The following is a 15713-nucleotide window of genomic DNA, read 5'->3' on the forward strand; positions in this document are numbered from 1 at the left end:
TCACAACATATGCTGTGAGCTAAACTCTGTCCTCTACTCAACAGATCAAAATTTTTTTGTGTCATAACTTCCTCGAAATAAAAGCTGATATTGGCATGGTGATAGTAATGGACCATTTGGGACAATGGTGAATGGTGAGATCAACAAAGTATCTACACAAAAAAAAGCTAGATCTCCATTCATGTTACAAATCCTAAAATATTTTAATGACCAACCCTTCACTTAGGGCAGGTTGATCACGCACCCAACAGTACACCCAGTTAAAGCCAGGTTGGAGCCAGGTAGAAGTCAAGCTGCTCAAGGTTTTATTTTTAGCCCCCCTTCCCAACCTACCCTGGGGTTAAAATCACCACCACAGTTTCAGGTAGGAGAAGACCTTCAGGCCATCTAGCCCACCTATCCACAGTATTCCTTTGTTGTATTTTTAATGATCCTGAATCCCATGTATCGTTTCAAATATAATGCCCTGGTACAGTGAAGCTACTTAAGCAGGATTTGATTCCAAGAATAAGACTTTCAGTTCATATGTAAAATGATTCCTTGCCACTGCAAGATATGATTAAGTTCAGGTTGCAATGAAGTTTTGAGGCAGAATTTTCCTGGCCCAGTGGTGGTGGGCTTGGAGGTGGATGTGCCATAAAAATAGAGGGGAACTGCTCTGGGATAGCTCCAGCAGGGAATTTTCCCAGGGTGGGCAGGAATGTGGGTCAGCTGCCCGTACCACAGAGGTAGGCAGTCAATTTACCTACTTAAGGCCATAGACCATAATTAGGGTTGATTTTCCAGCCTCACCAACATCAAAGGTCACCCCATGGCCCCAACAATTTAGATCGAGGTATTTTCCCTTCAATGTCAAGGGCCTACTGTCTTCCCCTCTTAAATAATTATTTATTTTTAGGGCTCAGAGGACGCCTCCATTTTGAGGCGCCCTTGCAATCGCTACCTGCCTCATCAGTGCCCATCTCTCCAGAAGGGGCAAGGGCTCTGGAGCTCACAGCCCTGTCACTGGGCCAGCAGCATCAGAGACCACCCTTCTGATAGCGCAGAAGCAGCCAATTAGGATGTCACCTCCAGGAAAATAGCTCCTCCATGTTAGCTGTATAAATTAAGTGTATACAGGTGGGGGCACTCATTAGATAATCACTTAATCGTATTTGAATCCAGTCTGTCTGAATCATTCCAAATTGTCATCAGAAATTTATTTTTACTGGTTCCATATATCATGACTTAGTCTTGAATGTTGAAGCAAATAATCGTACAATAAATGAAAAAGAGACACTTATTGGCACTGGTGGTGGTTTGTAGAGTTCAGAGCTACACATTTATATTGGGCAGAATCTTCAGGTCAGCGTAAAATGATGCGCAGTGACATTGGGCGTGCGTCCCGACGTCACCGCGTGCCATTCAGGTATTCAGTCCGGCGGGAGCGCACCAGAGTCAGCTGCATGCCCGCCAAACTGTCAAGGGCCTACTAAGCCCATTTAAGTGTTAATTAAAATACTTAACTGAGCTGCCCGTCCAACCTTAGGCAGGCGAAGAGCCCAGGCGGCCTTCGCATTTATCATGAAACCTCATCCACGAGCAGGACAAGATTTCATGAAGGTTTTTAAAAGTTTAATAAAATTTTTAAATAAAATTCATTGACATGTCCCAGCTCATGTAACACTATCACATGAGAGGACATGTCTTAAAAATTTTTATTAAAATTTTTAAAAATCAAACCGATCTCCCTGAGGCAGCTCTTTGCCTCAGGGAGATTTCTGCGCTCTTTTGCACACATGCGCAAAAGAGCGCAGGCCCCGACTCAGTCTCCTCCCCCCACTCGCACAGGGAGAGCTGAGCACTTCTCCCCAATGTCTTACTTTGTGAATAAATCTAAAATTGAGTAAAGATTGGATTCTGGTCTCCTCCTTCACCAACTGGCTGTAAGAAGTTTAACACTCTGGTCTGTCTCCAGGCAAATGTGGGCCTGGGGCCTCCATTTGTTCCCAAAGTCAGGGGATGGAAGCCCATGAGAAAATCCTGCCCTTTATCTTTCCAAAATAATTAATTTGATGACCAAGCCCTTCTTTTAAAAGGGTCCCAAAGCCTGCAAAAAAAATGTAATCATATCTATTTTGATCAGAAAGCATTAGCAAAGCATTAAATGTTGCTGTTACTCTTAATTTTCAACCGGCAATGATATTCTGAATCCACATTAATGTTTCATTTTCAATATTTAAAAAAACTTAATTACATCATATCCTTCTCATAGCAGCCTGGTAAGATCATTAATCATCTTCCAGATCTTCATGTCAAACAGGCAAAAATTAACTTCAATCTCTCCGAAAAGCACTCCTACTCACCAGCTTTGGCAAGAGTTCATCACAGTCCACAATAGTTTTGATAAACAGAAGTGCAGCCATCCCTGCTGTACTCTGAACGATCTGTAAGAAATCTCCTGAATGGTAGAAAAAAATTGACATCCTTAGAAACTGGGAGAAAAGGGAATGGAGACAGCAAGGCCAAAAACATGCAACTAGCCTTTTACATCTGTAATAAATTATCTGCTATACTTTTAACGAGGAGGAAAAAGCATTTGTTGGCAATGGTGCTGTAAGGAGAGAATGTTCATCTAACAGTAGTTTCCCATAAGCTTACCATCTAGGAGTATTTCAATAAAGCATGTGAGTAGCCCACACATAGCTTCCCAAAGACGTGGCTCAGCATTTTTACAGAAAATGTCATGTATTTTCTCTTGAACCTTTTGCACAAGGACCATTGCGGCCTTCATGGCTACCAGTGAATCATGCATCAGCTTGTTTTGCAGAATGTGTTGTCCGCCAAGGCTCCTAAAGCAAAATTAAAAATCAGTCTTTTTTTCCCAAATACATTTTCAGTAATGATGGTTTTTGGCAAAATAAATATCTAATATAATAGTGAGTCTGCAAAAGACTTAATAGTTTTATGAATTGAAAAGTTATAATGCTAAATTTATAGCCTATTCATCTCCCTTCACTGTGTTTTAGATCAGAAGTTACGGTGGTAGAAGAAAGGAAACCTCATCTTAAATGACCACAAGCTTAGGTAATAGGAATTTAAAATTTGTAAAGACCAGGTGAGGAGGAGTAAACTGGGTCCCCTCTATTTAGCCTCCTCAGTTGGTCATAACAAAGGTTTTTTAAATTTATTTTTCCCCTGTGGATGCCTTTTTCAAATGCAAATGTATTTTTTTTTACTGTCTAAGCAGTGAACAATAAGGAGCCAATCAACGAGGTTTTCTTGAGTCAAAGAAAGAGCAAGTTTATTAGCCACTAAACCGGAGAAAAAGTAATAAAAGACACATCACGTACACACAGGTATCAGGAGTAAGGAAAGTTAAAGTCCAAGTAAAAGCTAAAAGAATATATGGTTAGAAATCCTTTGTTTGTCTTTGATGTGTAGATTGTTGAACGTCGCAGCTAGTTTAAGTCAGCTGGTCCTTTAAAATCCCAGAGTTGAATTGAAGTCCATGTAGTTGCAGTTGCTGGAGACAATTTCCTTTTTTAATCCGTAAGGCGTCTTTTCCAGAAATCAAAAAGTTTTTCCTGAGCTTCTTTCTGATGGAAATACACTATCCCTGTGACTGATTTTTTGACAGAGATAAGGCTTTGCTTAACTTATGAAGAGAGAGAGAAAGAGAGAGAGACAGACAGACAAAGAGATTCATTGCTGCTCTCTTTAGCATTTTTTCCAGACTCTTCTGTTGACTTTTCCTCTCTAACTCTGGCTTGGCAAAACCAGTTCTTAAAACCCTGCTGTGGATGTATATTCCAAAAGGATTTGACTTCTGCGGTAGTAATTATTGTAGAACAAGTAATCACATTTTGATATTTTATCTCAGAAACTTTTGACACATTTCAAGACAGTAGAAACCATCAGGATATAGGATTATTTCATCCTCCACAGGGGGTTTGAGTGTCTGTTGGGTGTACATCCTGGCTAGCTAACAGTTCCATGTTGACTTGACAGCATAACGGTTATTAAGTCTAGCATTTTGCACTTTAATGCCTTCCTTTCAATAGTCCTTTTTGAAGTTGACACCCCCCAGGTGTGAAATTCCATGCAACATGTCAGGGCAGGTCTGCAGTGCAATCTATATAGGGACTTTCCAGAAAAGTGGTCAACTTACAGTACCAGACATCAGGTGGCTTGTGGTAGCCATCTTTGGCCAGTGTCTTTTCTTGTAGCTTTAAAAATTAGGTCCTCTTTAAACAGTTGAATGTATTTTTGATTAGCTGGTGAAGTTATAGTTAGATCTCATTCAGTCACAATTTCCTCTCATCGTGACAAGTCTCATTTGGGATTTGGCCTTAAACATGATTATAGTGCAACTACCGGCAATGGTTTTGGCATGTGAAAAACACACAAAGCTACTCAAAGTTCATACAACAAGTGCAATAGCATATTTACATTGCACAGATGAACAGAATTAAAAAACTCCCGGTGCTTGGGTATCCACCAAGTTTGTAGAGTGGGGTGGACTTAATGGCAACACTAAAACAATTACTGACTATGGTCTTTTCTCAATATTAGTGGAAGCTCCTGAATATGCACAATGCAAAAACTAAGTACTCAGCCTGCTTAAGGCCATGAAAAATGCAGCAGCTTATGCTACTCAAGCCAAAAGTTTACATGTGCTATCAATGCAGGCAAAACACCTAATTAAGTGGGTCTCCAACCAAGGCACTTATATCATCTCATTTATAGTGTAATGCTACTATACGACTGAAGGATGTCTGCAGCACTTAATACAAGTGTAGAATAAAAGAAGTGTAGGTTAGCAACCAAATTCAGTAACTTTACAATTCTGAAATCACATTCATAGGTGAATTTTGCTTAATTAACATAAGTAAGTCTCAGCACATTTGCAATCCTGAACAAAGTTAAATTTTAGAAATACTCACTTATTTTGCAGCTTAAAATCCACCAATGTGGTATGCAGAAACTGAAGAACTACAAAAGTAAAGTCAAAATAGTTACAAAAGCAATTTTTCGAATTACCTCAGTTAGTTCCATGTTAATCTGCAACCAGTCACATTTCTGGACTTTCTGACCATTTGTCCACAGAATGGATTTGGATTAATGCTAATACTAATCCTAATACTTTTTTTAAAAATAATGTATATTCTCAAGTTTATTTTAAAAAAGGCCCCCAGGTTAAAGGTGGTTACTTCTCCCACAGTTTAAACAACAAATAATTCATGATGATTCAGAAAGACATTTATCACTAGTGTTTGAAAGCCCCTTGATCGGTCTGAGACGGACAGAGTTTTTAACCAGATAGTGAGAGGCTTTTAAGAACAAAACACAGGCACCAAGAAGGCAGTCGGGTTTTTGGAGATGGTAGCTGCCAATGGCAAAAGACAAAGGCAAGGAACAGTGCTTCTGCCCTGGGTCTGCAGAGGGCTAATTCTGATTAAGCAACTAAAATAACCCACTTAAGTAGGGGTAGAATTATACATTCTTTATTTTGTATAATTGTGCAGTTACAAGTGAAATTGTTTGAAGTAAGTAACTCTTATCATATCTATTATTCTGTGCATTTCACCTTACTATGGAATTAAGCAGCTTCCAATTCAAATCAAGATTTGCCTTTGTTAGCATTGTCAGTCCTCCTTCAGAGAGATTGAAGAAACAAGTAGACAAAAGACAGTAATATCCAATTTAGATTACAAGCAGCGATTGCACAAGTATAGATAGGTTAGTGCGAGTCAATTTCCATAAAACGAAAATGTTCACGCTGCTTCAACAAGCAACTTCTAAGGTGAAATCGCTAAGGTATTAACACCAACTCAAATTTGTTACAAAATCAAACAGATTTTTTTGTCAAAATATAGCATTTAATTTCGTTTTAATCAATTGTCCGTTAATGGTCACAAATATTAGAGTTAGCTAATTGAACCAATGGCAAATTTGTTTAAATTAATCAGTTTGACACTGAAGACAAGGTTCATACTGTATTGCACAGAGAGAGTCAAGACTAAGTACAGTCTTCAAGGAAAGTGGGATGATTGCAAAAAAATAAAATGGACATGTGTAAGGGAACAACTTTCCAAATCAAAAATATGAAACAGACAACCTACCCTCCAGATAAAGACACTGCACGCACTTTTCACCTGTGAAGGCAGAAAATCAAATCAGAACGGTTACTTTATTGAACATGCACCACAATTAGAAATTAATCTTATCATACAATTTCCTGCTCGTTCTCGTTCCTGTGTGTTCCAGGATCTCAGATCAGTCTTTTCTTTCTCTAAAAGGTTTTTAAAAATCTAAAGTCTGGAAAAACTTAATTTATTTAATTTTTTATTCATTCTTGGGATGTGGCCGTCACTGGCTAGGCCAACAATGTCAACCACGTTACTGTGGGTCTGGAGTCACATGTAGGCCAGGCCAGATAAGGACGGCAGATTTCCTTCCCTAAAGGTTATTAGTGAATTAGATGGGTTTTTACGACAATCGGCAATGGTTTCATGGTCATCATCAGGCTTTTAATTCCAGATTTTTATTGCCACCACCTCCCCAATAGATAGAAGAAATAAGAAAGACTATTCCCATTGGATAGAAAGTGATGTGGAATGATCAATTTTAAATTATCACACAGAGAAAGAGTAAGGGGTGGGGTTAGGGGAAAGTCACGCACAGATGGCTGCTTTATCACAGAAAGTGTTAGAGTCAGAGATAATTGCATTTCTGAGGGAAAACTGGATAAATATTTGAAGCAACAAAAGATCCAGGACTAGAAGGAGAATGTAGAATAGTAGAATCAGTTTTGGATTGCTTTAAGCAAAGAACCAATACAAACATGATGGGTTACATAATGCGTGGAATTTAGAAGGAGACTAAGTCTATGCACAAGTCAACTGCATACCCACCAAAGAATAATGCAAGATGTAGAAGGAGCATCAACTTTTAACAAGGCCATGTAGAAAGTCCTAAATATATTTTTTTTCAAGCTCATGCACTTTGATCAATCTTACCTAGGCTAAAATTCTCCATACATGCTGCAATGGAATCAATCACCTTCCTAACATGGAGTTTATCCACTGTCAACAATTCTTCCCTCAGGCAATTGACGAGACAGTTAACCACTTCTTCCTCGAGGTTTTCAGAAATGCCGCTTAGTGCGCTGCAAAAGAATATTAGTGTTGAGTTTTAATGAAGCCTTTTGTGTGAAAACATTTTAAAAAGCATCTTGGTGTGGGTGTGCTTCATTTTTAAATATTTAAATGCAACACAAAACCTACTTTATGTGGAAGCCACTGCACAACACATGCAACTCAACAGGCCTCATATATATTGCTACTACACAAAGGATTTGAATTAAATTATTTGTACCATATTAACAAGCAAGGCGAACAACGTATATTGTATCAGGTGGTGCCAGCTCAAAAAAATTAGAGATGCGGTATGCTGTTGAATCGCATCCTGCATGAATAGCTGGCTAACTCCTAGACAGAAATGCAAACATTTCAAATCCAAAGAAAATAGAAACTGTAAATTTAAATTAAGTTGATCACAGTAATGATGAAATTACATTACTTACTGATGGGAGAAATATTAGCATACTCTTGGCTCAAGGGTGAAAATATAATTGAAGTAGAATTTCCCAAACCACACACTGTTTTCGCTATTCTCTGATAACCCTTCGCTAAAATGTAACTAGGTTTATTCTAAAAGCAAGCATTTTTGAATTTAAACTTAAGATGCAATATCACATGATCACTGAAAATTTCTGACAAACTAGACATGGTTTCAAAAGTAACCATCAAGTTAAGTCATTCCTTAAGACAATGCAAATATGACAACTGTTCCAACTTCAGTTCTGACATAAATACTTGCTCAAAAACATTGGTGTCAGTTGTTCTTATAGGTGAACTGAAAGCAAAATTTTTAAGGGAAGTAATTCCCACTGCTCTATTTCTTCTTGCACAGGGACCCAGAGACATATTATATTATTTGCTTGATCCAGACTAGACATGCTTATTGTTCACACATATGTTCCTAATAAAGATGGGACACTATTTCACAGTAAAGTGAACATTCGAAATGGCAGTCATGATGGGATATACTGTTGCACCCCTCATAGCCAGTCAGTGAAGGAAGAAACCAAAGCCAATCTTCACTTGATAGTGATTTATTCAAATAGCTATCCAATCAATGCCCTCAACCTGTATATATTTAATATCTTAATTGATACAATTAATATACACATAATTCAATACAATAGATCTTTGCATAATGATGCAAAATAAGAACTTGCCACGTGTCCCCACGCTAGTAAGCTGACTTCAAAAATATCAGAACAGAAACATCTGATGAAAAGTTATTGACCTGAAATATTAACTCCTGTTTCTTTCTCCACAGATGCTGCCTGACCTACTGAGTATTTCCAGCATTTTCTGTTTTTATTTCAGATTTCCAAAATGGGCAGTATTTTGCTTTCGTATTAGTGATGGATTGCTTATTGTTTAGACTCTATGGTAAACAACTTCCATTTAACATATTAACCATCTTTTACCCAGATATTTAGAAAAAAAAAACTTTTGATACTGAAACAATCCTTTGTACAATAATAACTTGCATTTATGTAGCACTTTTATTATCGCAAGGTGCTTCACAGGAGCATAATCAGACAAAATTTGACACTGAGCCATTGAAGGAGGCATTAGGACAGATGGCCAAACGCTTGATTGAAAAGGTAGGTTTCACTAGGGTCTTAAAGGAGGAGGGAGATGTAGGAAGACAGAGAGGTGATTACCAGATAGAGAAATAGTGACAAACACAATTTAAGGGTGTGGAGAAAATGGTTCAATATACGAATGCTAGGAGTCTTAGGAATAAAATTGCTGGTGAAAGAAGCTATGATATCAGAGGCATCAATGGGGCTTGATTCAACAATGATACAGACTGGATGAACATATATTCTATGAAATTACTTAACAGAAATAGAAAGATGTAAAAATCATGATTTCCTCCTGTGGCTCACATCACACCAGATTATGCAATTATTGACTAAGCAGGTCTCAACAGAGTTACCATTTCACTTGCAAACACACTGAAAACAAGACGCAAATATTCTGAGAGTTACCTTGCTGTTGCTCTTTTCAAGGGGCTTCTGGATTCCAGACCCCAATAAATTCTAACCAATATTTCCAAACAGATGTCAATCTGTGGATTATGCACAGAGTCTCTACCTAGTTTTCGTAACAAAGAGCCAATCTGAAATTTACAGAAGAAAAATGTAAAGTGATTATTTATGTGGAAATTATAGATTTTACAAAAATAACAACTGAAGCTTCAACAGTACAATAAAGGCCACCGACAAGTGCAGTTGAATCAAATTTGGCTCAGTTTCAATTAACAAATAAATGAAAAGCCAATGAAATCTATTCAGATTTTTAAATTGGAAAAGGCATAATGTCACATTGTGCCTTTACTGAAACCAAAGTGCTGAGTGGCACATAACTTGCAAATCGCAGGGAGAAATAAACTATTCAAGCTCACTTATTCCTGCCATAATCCCAGTTAGCCAAGCTAATTGATTTAAAATTCCTATGTCACTGCGATTCCATATAATGGAATGATTATGGAACAGATAAAAATCCCAATGTCAGAAGAGGAGATACAGTTAGAAAAAGGAAAAATTATTCTTGATAGTATGGTAGATATAAGGCATGGTGAGGCAGGACAAAGACTTAGCATATATTAGTAGCATAAATAATTGTACTGGAAGTAATGGAAATGCTGGAGTGCACCTAGGGGACTATTTGGTCATCAGCAGTCCATGAAATCAGCACCCAGGAATAGATGTCCAACAACCATTAGTAATTGGATTTCAGTTGAGAACTTCTAAATTAATACCGGCAGAAACTCCTGATGCACACATCCTCACCGCTTATTCCAAAAATATCTTGGAGATCAAGAGTTCAGAAATCCCAGATAAAGTAATAAAGCTTTTCACAAGTAACACCTTGGTGATCTTGTATCTAATGTGAGATATTCTGTTTGTTACAAGTCATTTAATTAATTCAGAAATTTCTGAGCTAAATTTGCAACGATTAATTTGCATTTCCATGGTCATTATTTAATAGTGCTGCAGCTGGAATATTTGCTTTGATTTAAAAAAGGCCACCAGCAAATTTTTTTTTGAAAAAAGCAACTGTTTAAAATACATTCACAGGAAAGGTTAAAAGGACTTCTTTTTTTACTTCCTGCAAACATAAATGATTCTTTATTATCATCACTATAATTGTCCGTTACTGTTGCTCCATGAAGTGGTTGTGATGAAGCCTGAATGAAGGAGTAAGACTGTACCTTCTTTAGTAACTGCAGTTGTTGTATTCCATCATTGAGCTCTGCACATTCCAGCAGGAGAATCCCAAGACCATTCTCCTCATCAGTTACTATACCTAAAGGATAAAAGGGAACAATAAATATTTCAAGAATATTGGGGTGGGGTAGCAGGGTTCAATGTATTTTACATGTTTACTTGTTGAACTGCATTTTGTTAATAGAGTGTACATTATTCAAAATTATCTATTGTAATCACAGATACACAACAAAGTCAATAAGACCATTTACAGAGTTAAGTTTTAAAATATGTCAGTTTTTCCGATTATAGAATTTTTTTTTTATGTATAGCATCTTCAGGGAGTTCACAATGTCATAAAACAAGGAACAAAGCTCAAGTGATTTGCAGTGATCTGAAACAATATCATGATCAGCTACAAAGGAGCCCCCTGGTAAAATGGTGGCTTTATTGGACTAATTTAAAAAATGATAATAAGATTTCAACTATTATCAGAGCTTTGTGTCCAAGCCTTACAACAAGACTTGAACACATGATTTAAACCAGAACTGCCACAGAGTACTGACAGGTTGCCTCATTGCCTGTTCTAATGGTTCAGGTGCAATTAAAATGTCATGGCACTATTAAAAACTTCTGAAGGGAGGAATGTTGGCCAAAAATTCTAATCATTACCAAAAACAGATTGAGTCCTTCACCTTTCTACTTGTCAGATCTTGCCATGTATAAGACTGCAGCCACGACTGCCTGCATAACAGCATCTGCACTTAAAATAATTTACTATTGTGAGGCACTTTATAAATGTGAGCATTTCTCAAAATTTTTGTAGTCATATTTATAGAATCACAGGAGACCATTCAGCCTCAGCCGCGTATTCACTATACCCCCTGACCTTCCCCTCCCCGATGCTGAACGTTCAGTGCTCAGCAAAGGACTTAGCTTCATACCCTTACGCCCTCATCTCAATGAATTTCGGGCTCGGCATGATGCTGAACTCTTCTTCCGCCATCTTCGTCTCCGTGCTCACTTCTTTGGGCAAGAGTCCTCTCCCCGTTCAACGGATCCTTTTACCCACCTCCAATATTCTCCCTCCACCTGGACCCCTCCCTCTGGATTCTTACCTTCTCTTGATCTTTTCATTGAGAACTGTCGGCGTGACATTAGCCGTCTCAATTTCTCTGCTCCTCTCACCCATGCTAATCTGTCTCTCTCTGAACTCACTGCACTCCGTTCTCTCAGGTCCAACCCTGACATTGTCATCAAACCCGCTGACAAGGGTGGTACTGTTGTTGTCTGGCGCATTGACCTCTACCTCGCGGAGGCTGAGCGTCAACTCGCAGACACTTCCTCCTACCTCTCCCTGGACCATGACCCCACCACAGAACATCAAGCCATTGTTTCCAGGACTGTCACTGACCTCATCTCCTCTGGAGATCTTCCTCCCACAGCTTCCAACTTGATAGTCGCCCAACCTCGGACGGCCCGCTTCTACCTCCTACCCAAAATCCACAAACAGAACTGTCCTGGCAGACCGATCGTGTCAGCCTGTTCCTGCCCCACGGAACTCATTTCTCGTTATCTTGACTCCCTTCTCTCTCCCCTTGTCCAGTCCCTTCCCACCTACATCCGTGATTCCTCTGACACCTTACGTCACATCAACAATTTCCAGTTCCCTGGCCCCAACCGCTTCCTCTTCACCATGGATGTCCAATCCCTCTACACCTCCATCCCCCACCAGGATGGTCTGAGGGCCCTTAGCTTCTTCCTTGAACAGAGGCCCCAACAATCCCCATCCACCACTACTCTCCTCCGTCTGGCTGAACTTGTTCTCACACTGAACAATTTCTCCTTTAACTCCTCTTACTTCCTCCAACTAAAAGGTGTGGCTATGGGTACCCGCATGGGCCCCAGCTATGCCTGTCTCTTTACGGGGTATGTGGAACATTCCTTGTTCCAGTCCTACTCCGGCCCCCTCCCGCAACTCTTTCTCCGGTACATCGATGATTACTTCGGTGCTGCTTCATGCTCTCGTCGGGACCTGGAAAAATTTATTAATTTTACTTCCAATCTCCACCCCTCCATCATTTTCACATGGTCCATCTCTGACACTTCTCTTCCCTTCCTTGACCTCTCTGTCTCAATTTCTGATGATAGACTGTCCACCAATATCCATTACAAGCCTACCGACTCCCACAGCTACCTCGACTACAGCTCCTCACACCCCGCTTCCTATAAGGACTCCATCCCATTCTCTCAGTTACTTCGCCTCCGTCGCATCTGTTCTGATGACGCTACCTTCAAAAACAGCTCCTCTGACATGTCCTCCTTCTTCCTTAACCGAGGTTTTCCACCCACGGTCGTTGACAGGGCCCTCAACCGTGTCCGGCCCATATCCCGCGCATCCGCCCTCACACCTTCTCCTCCTTCCCAGAAACATGATAGGGTCCCCCTTGTCCTCACTTATCACCCCACCAGCCTCCGCATTTAAAGGATCATCCTCCGCCATTTCCGCCAACTCCAGCATGATGCCATCACCAAACACATCTTCCCTTCACCCCCCCCGGCGGCATTCCGTAGGGATCGTTCCCTCCGGGACACCCTGGTCCACTCCTCCATCACCCCCTACTCCTCAACCCCCACCTATGGCACCTCCCCATGCCCACGCAGAAGATGCAACACCTGCCCCTTCACTTCCTCTCTCCTCACTGTCCAAGGGCCCAAACACTCCTTTCAAGTGAAGCAGCATTTCACTTGCATTTCCCCTAACTTAGTCTACTGCATTCGTTGCTCCCAATGCGGTCTCCTCTACATTGGAGAGACCAAACGCAAACTGGGCGACCGTTTTGCAGAACACCTGCGGTCTGTCCGCAAGAAAGACCCAAACCTCCCTGTCGCTTGCCATTTTAACACGCCACCCTGTTCTCTTGCCCACATGTCTGTCCTTGGCTTGCTGCATTGTTCCAGTGAAGCCCAACGCAAACTGGAGGAACAGCACCTCATCTTCCGACTAGGCACTTTACAGCCTTCTGGGCTGAATATTGAATTCAACAACTTTAGATCTTAAACTCCCCCTCCCCCCATCCCCACCCCGTTTCTCCCCCCTCCCTTTTTTTTCAATAATTTATATATTCTTCTTTTCCCACCTATTTCCATTATTTTTAAATCTAAAACTAAAACTTTGTTAGTCTTTCCACCCCACCCCCACTAGAGCTGTACCTTGAGTATCCTGCCTTCCATTCTTAATTAGCACTTTTCTTAGACAATATCACCACCTTCAACACCTCTTTGATCCTTTTGTCTGTGACATCTTTTGATTATCTGCTCCTATCACTGCTTGCTTATCTCCACAATCATCCCACCCTCAACTTCTCTCTCCCCCCGCCCCCCCCACCTTAGACCAGCTTATATTTCACCTTTCTCCTAACTATACTCAGTTCTGCCGAAGGGCCATGAAGACTCGAAACGTTAACTGATTTCTTCTCCACCGATGCTGCCAGACCTGCTTAGTTTTTCCAGGTAATTCTGTTTTTGTTTTGGATTTCCAGCATCCGCAGTAGCTTTTAGCTTTTTGTTTTTATTCAGCCTGCCATGTCCATGTAAGCTCCCTGCAAGAGCAATCCAGATAGTCCCACTTCCCTGTCTTTCACATGGAGCCCTATAACTTTTTTCTTTTCAGATAATTATCCAATTCCCTTTTAAAAATCACGATTAAATCTGCATCCACAAAACTCAGTGAGTGCAGTCTAGATTCTAACAACATGCTGTGTAAAAAGGTTTTTCCTCATTCACCTTTGGTTCTTTTGCCCTTTGGTGCTTGACCTTTCCGCCAATTGGAACAGTTTCTCCCTATATACTCTGTCCTCGTCTATCAATTCTTCTCAACCTTCACTTCTCCAAGGATGACAGTCCCAGCTTCTCAAAGCTATTCACATAACTAAAGTCCCTCATCCTTGGAACCATTCTTGTAAATTTTTACTCTATCCTCTCATTGGCCTTCACATTTTTCAAGTGCAATGACTAGAATTAAACCTGATACTCTGTTTGAGACCAAACCAGTCTTCTACATTAGCGCTTCATACCAGTATAATAAAAGCAAAATACTGCAGATGCTGGAGATCTGAAATAAAAACAAACTGCTAGAAAAACTCAGAGATAAAAACAAAAAACTACTGCGGATGCTGGAAATCCAAAACAAAAACAGAATTACCTGGAAAAACTCAGCAGGTCTGGCAGCATCGGCGGAGAAGAAAAGAGTTGACGTTTTGAGTCCTCATGACCCTTAGGGGTCAACGAAATGTCAACTCTTTTCTTCTCCGCAGATGCTGCCAGACCTGCTGAGTTTTTCCAGGTAATTCTGTTTTTGTGCTAGAAAAACTCAGCAGGCTGGCAGCGTCTGTGGAGAGAGAAACAAAGTTAACGCTGAGTCCAACATGTCTCCTCTTCGAACTCCAAAGTCATATCGTACCCACAATGTTAACTCTGTTTCTCTCCACAGATGCTACCAGGTCTGCTGAGTTTTTCCAGCATTTTCTGTTTTTATTTCAGATCTCCAGCATCCGCAATATTTTGCTTTTAACACATTTGCAAGCAAGCTCTACATCAGGATTGTCCAAATTGTAATTTACGTCGGGCTGGAAGCCCAGATCTACCAATACTTTATACACTTAAGATTTCTTGGTCGTTGGCTCGCTTTGAATTTTGAGGTTTGAAAAGCGTTGCTGCTTCACTGGTGGATGAATGCGAAATCAGAACGCCAAGATCTGCTGGTCTCCGAGGCAAGGATCGGGGGTTTAAACTGTCTTATCTGTTGCCCTGGGTTGCACAATATGCGGCCTACGAAGGAACAACTTGCTTCTCCCAGCACATTGAGGAAACCCTGTGTTTGTTACCCAGTCACAGCTGCAAGACACGTGTTTACTCACATCTCAACCTCGCTAGTTTGTGCTCATCGAGAACTATTCGACCAACGTCGGTGTCTTTCTTCTTCTTCAGAACCATCCCCACTCAAATTACTTTAAAACGCCGGTAGGAAGGCGGCCCAAAGTTGGAAATGGCCCAGGCTTGTCCTGTTATGTGGTCACTTCAACAAACGTGACAGCTTTTGGGGGGAAAGGTGGGGGGGGTGAAGAGGTTGGAAAGCAGTGCGCGAGCAGACCTATTCCACGGTTTAAGAAGCAAAAGCAATACTATTAGCAGCGTTTAGGAAAGTGCTTTCATTGCAGGGAGTCCATCTCCAGCTGCTTCCAACATATAAAGCTGCCACAATTGCGGCAATGGCGGGGGGGGGAGACGCGGCGAACGTCGAATCGACTTTCACGTCCAACCGTCACTGACTTTTCCGCTCCACCCCCCCCCGGCCGCGCGCGCGCGCGCACGCAACCCC

General features: G+C 40.7%; 1 protein-coding gene across 2 annotated transcripts in view; it reads right to left on the reverse strand.

Annotated features, from left to right (window-relative positions):
• thada (THADA armadillo repeat containing) overlaps nt 1–15591 on the reverse strand; it is a 423827-nt gene extending 408236 nt beyond the window's left edge. For both annotated transcript variants that reach the window (XM_078557163.1, XM_078557162.1), the window contains exons 1-8: nt 15253–15591; nt 10339–10427; nt 9113–9243; nt 7002–7150; nt 6105–6137; nt 4926–4974; nt 2641–2831; nt 2346–2440 (exon numbers count right to left, since the gene is read on the reverse strand). In XM_078557163.1, coding sequence (XP_078413289.1) covers nt 2346–2440; nt 2641–2831; nt 4926–4974; nt 6105–6137; nt 7002–7150; nt 9113–9243; nt 10339–10427; nt 15253–15328 — 813 coding nt within the window. In that variant the 5' untranslated portion in view covers nt 15329–15591. The remainder of the gene's footprint in view (nt 1–2345; nt 2441–2640; nt 2832–4925; nt 4975–6104; nt 6138–7001; nt 7151–9112; nt 9244–10338; nt 10428–15252) is intronic.
• Between the last annotated feature and the right edge of the window lie 122 nt (nt 15592–15713).

The sequence above is a fragment of the Cetorhinus maximus genome, chromosome 14, assembly GCF_964194155.1.
Source record: "Cetorhinus maximus chromosome 14, sCetMax3.hap1.1, whole genome shotgun sequence".
NCBI classification, from domain to species: Eukaryota; Metazoa; Chordata; class Chondrichthyes; order Lamniformes; family Cetorhinidae; genus Cetorhinus; species Cetorhinus maximus.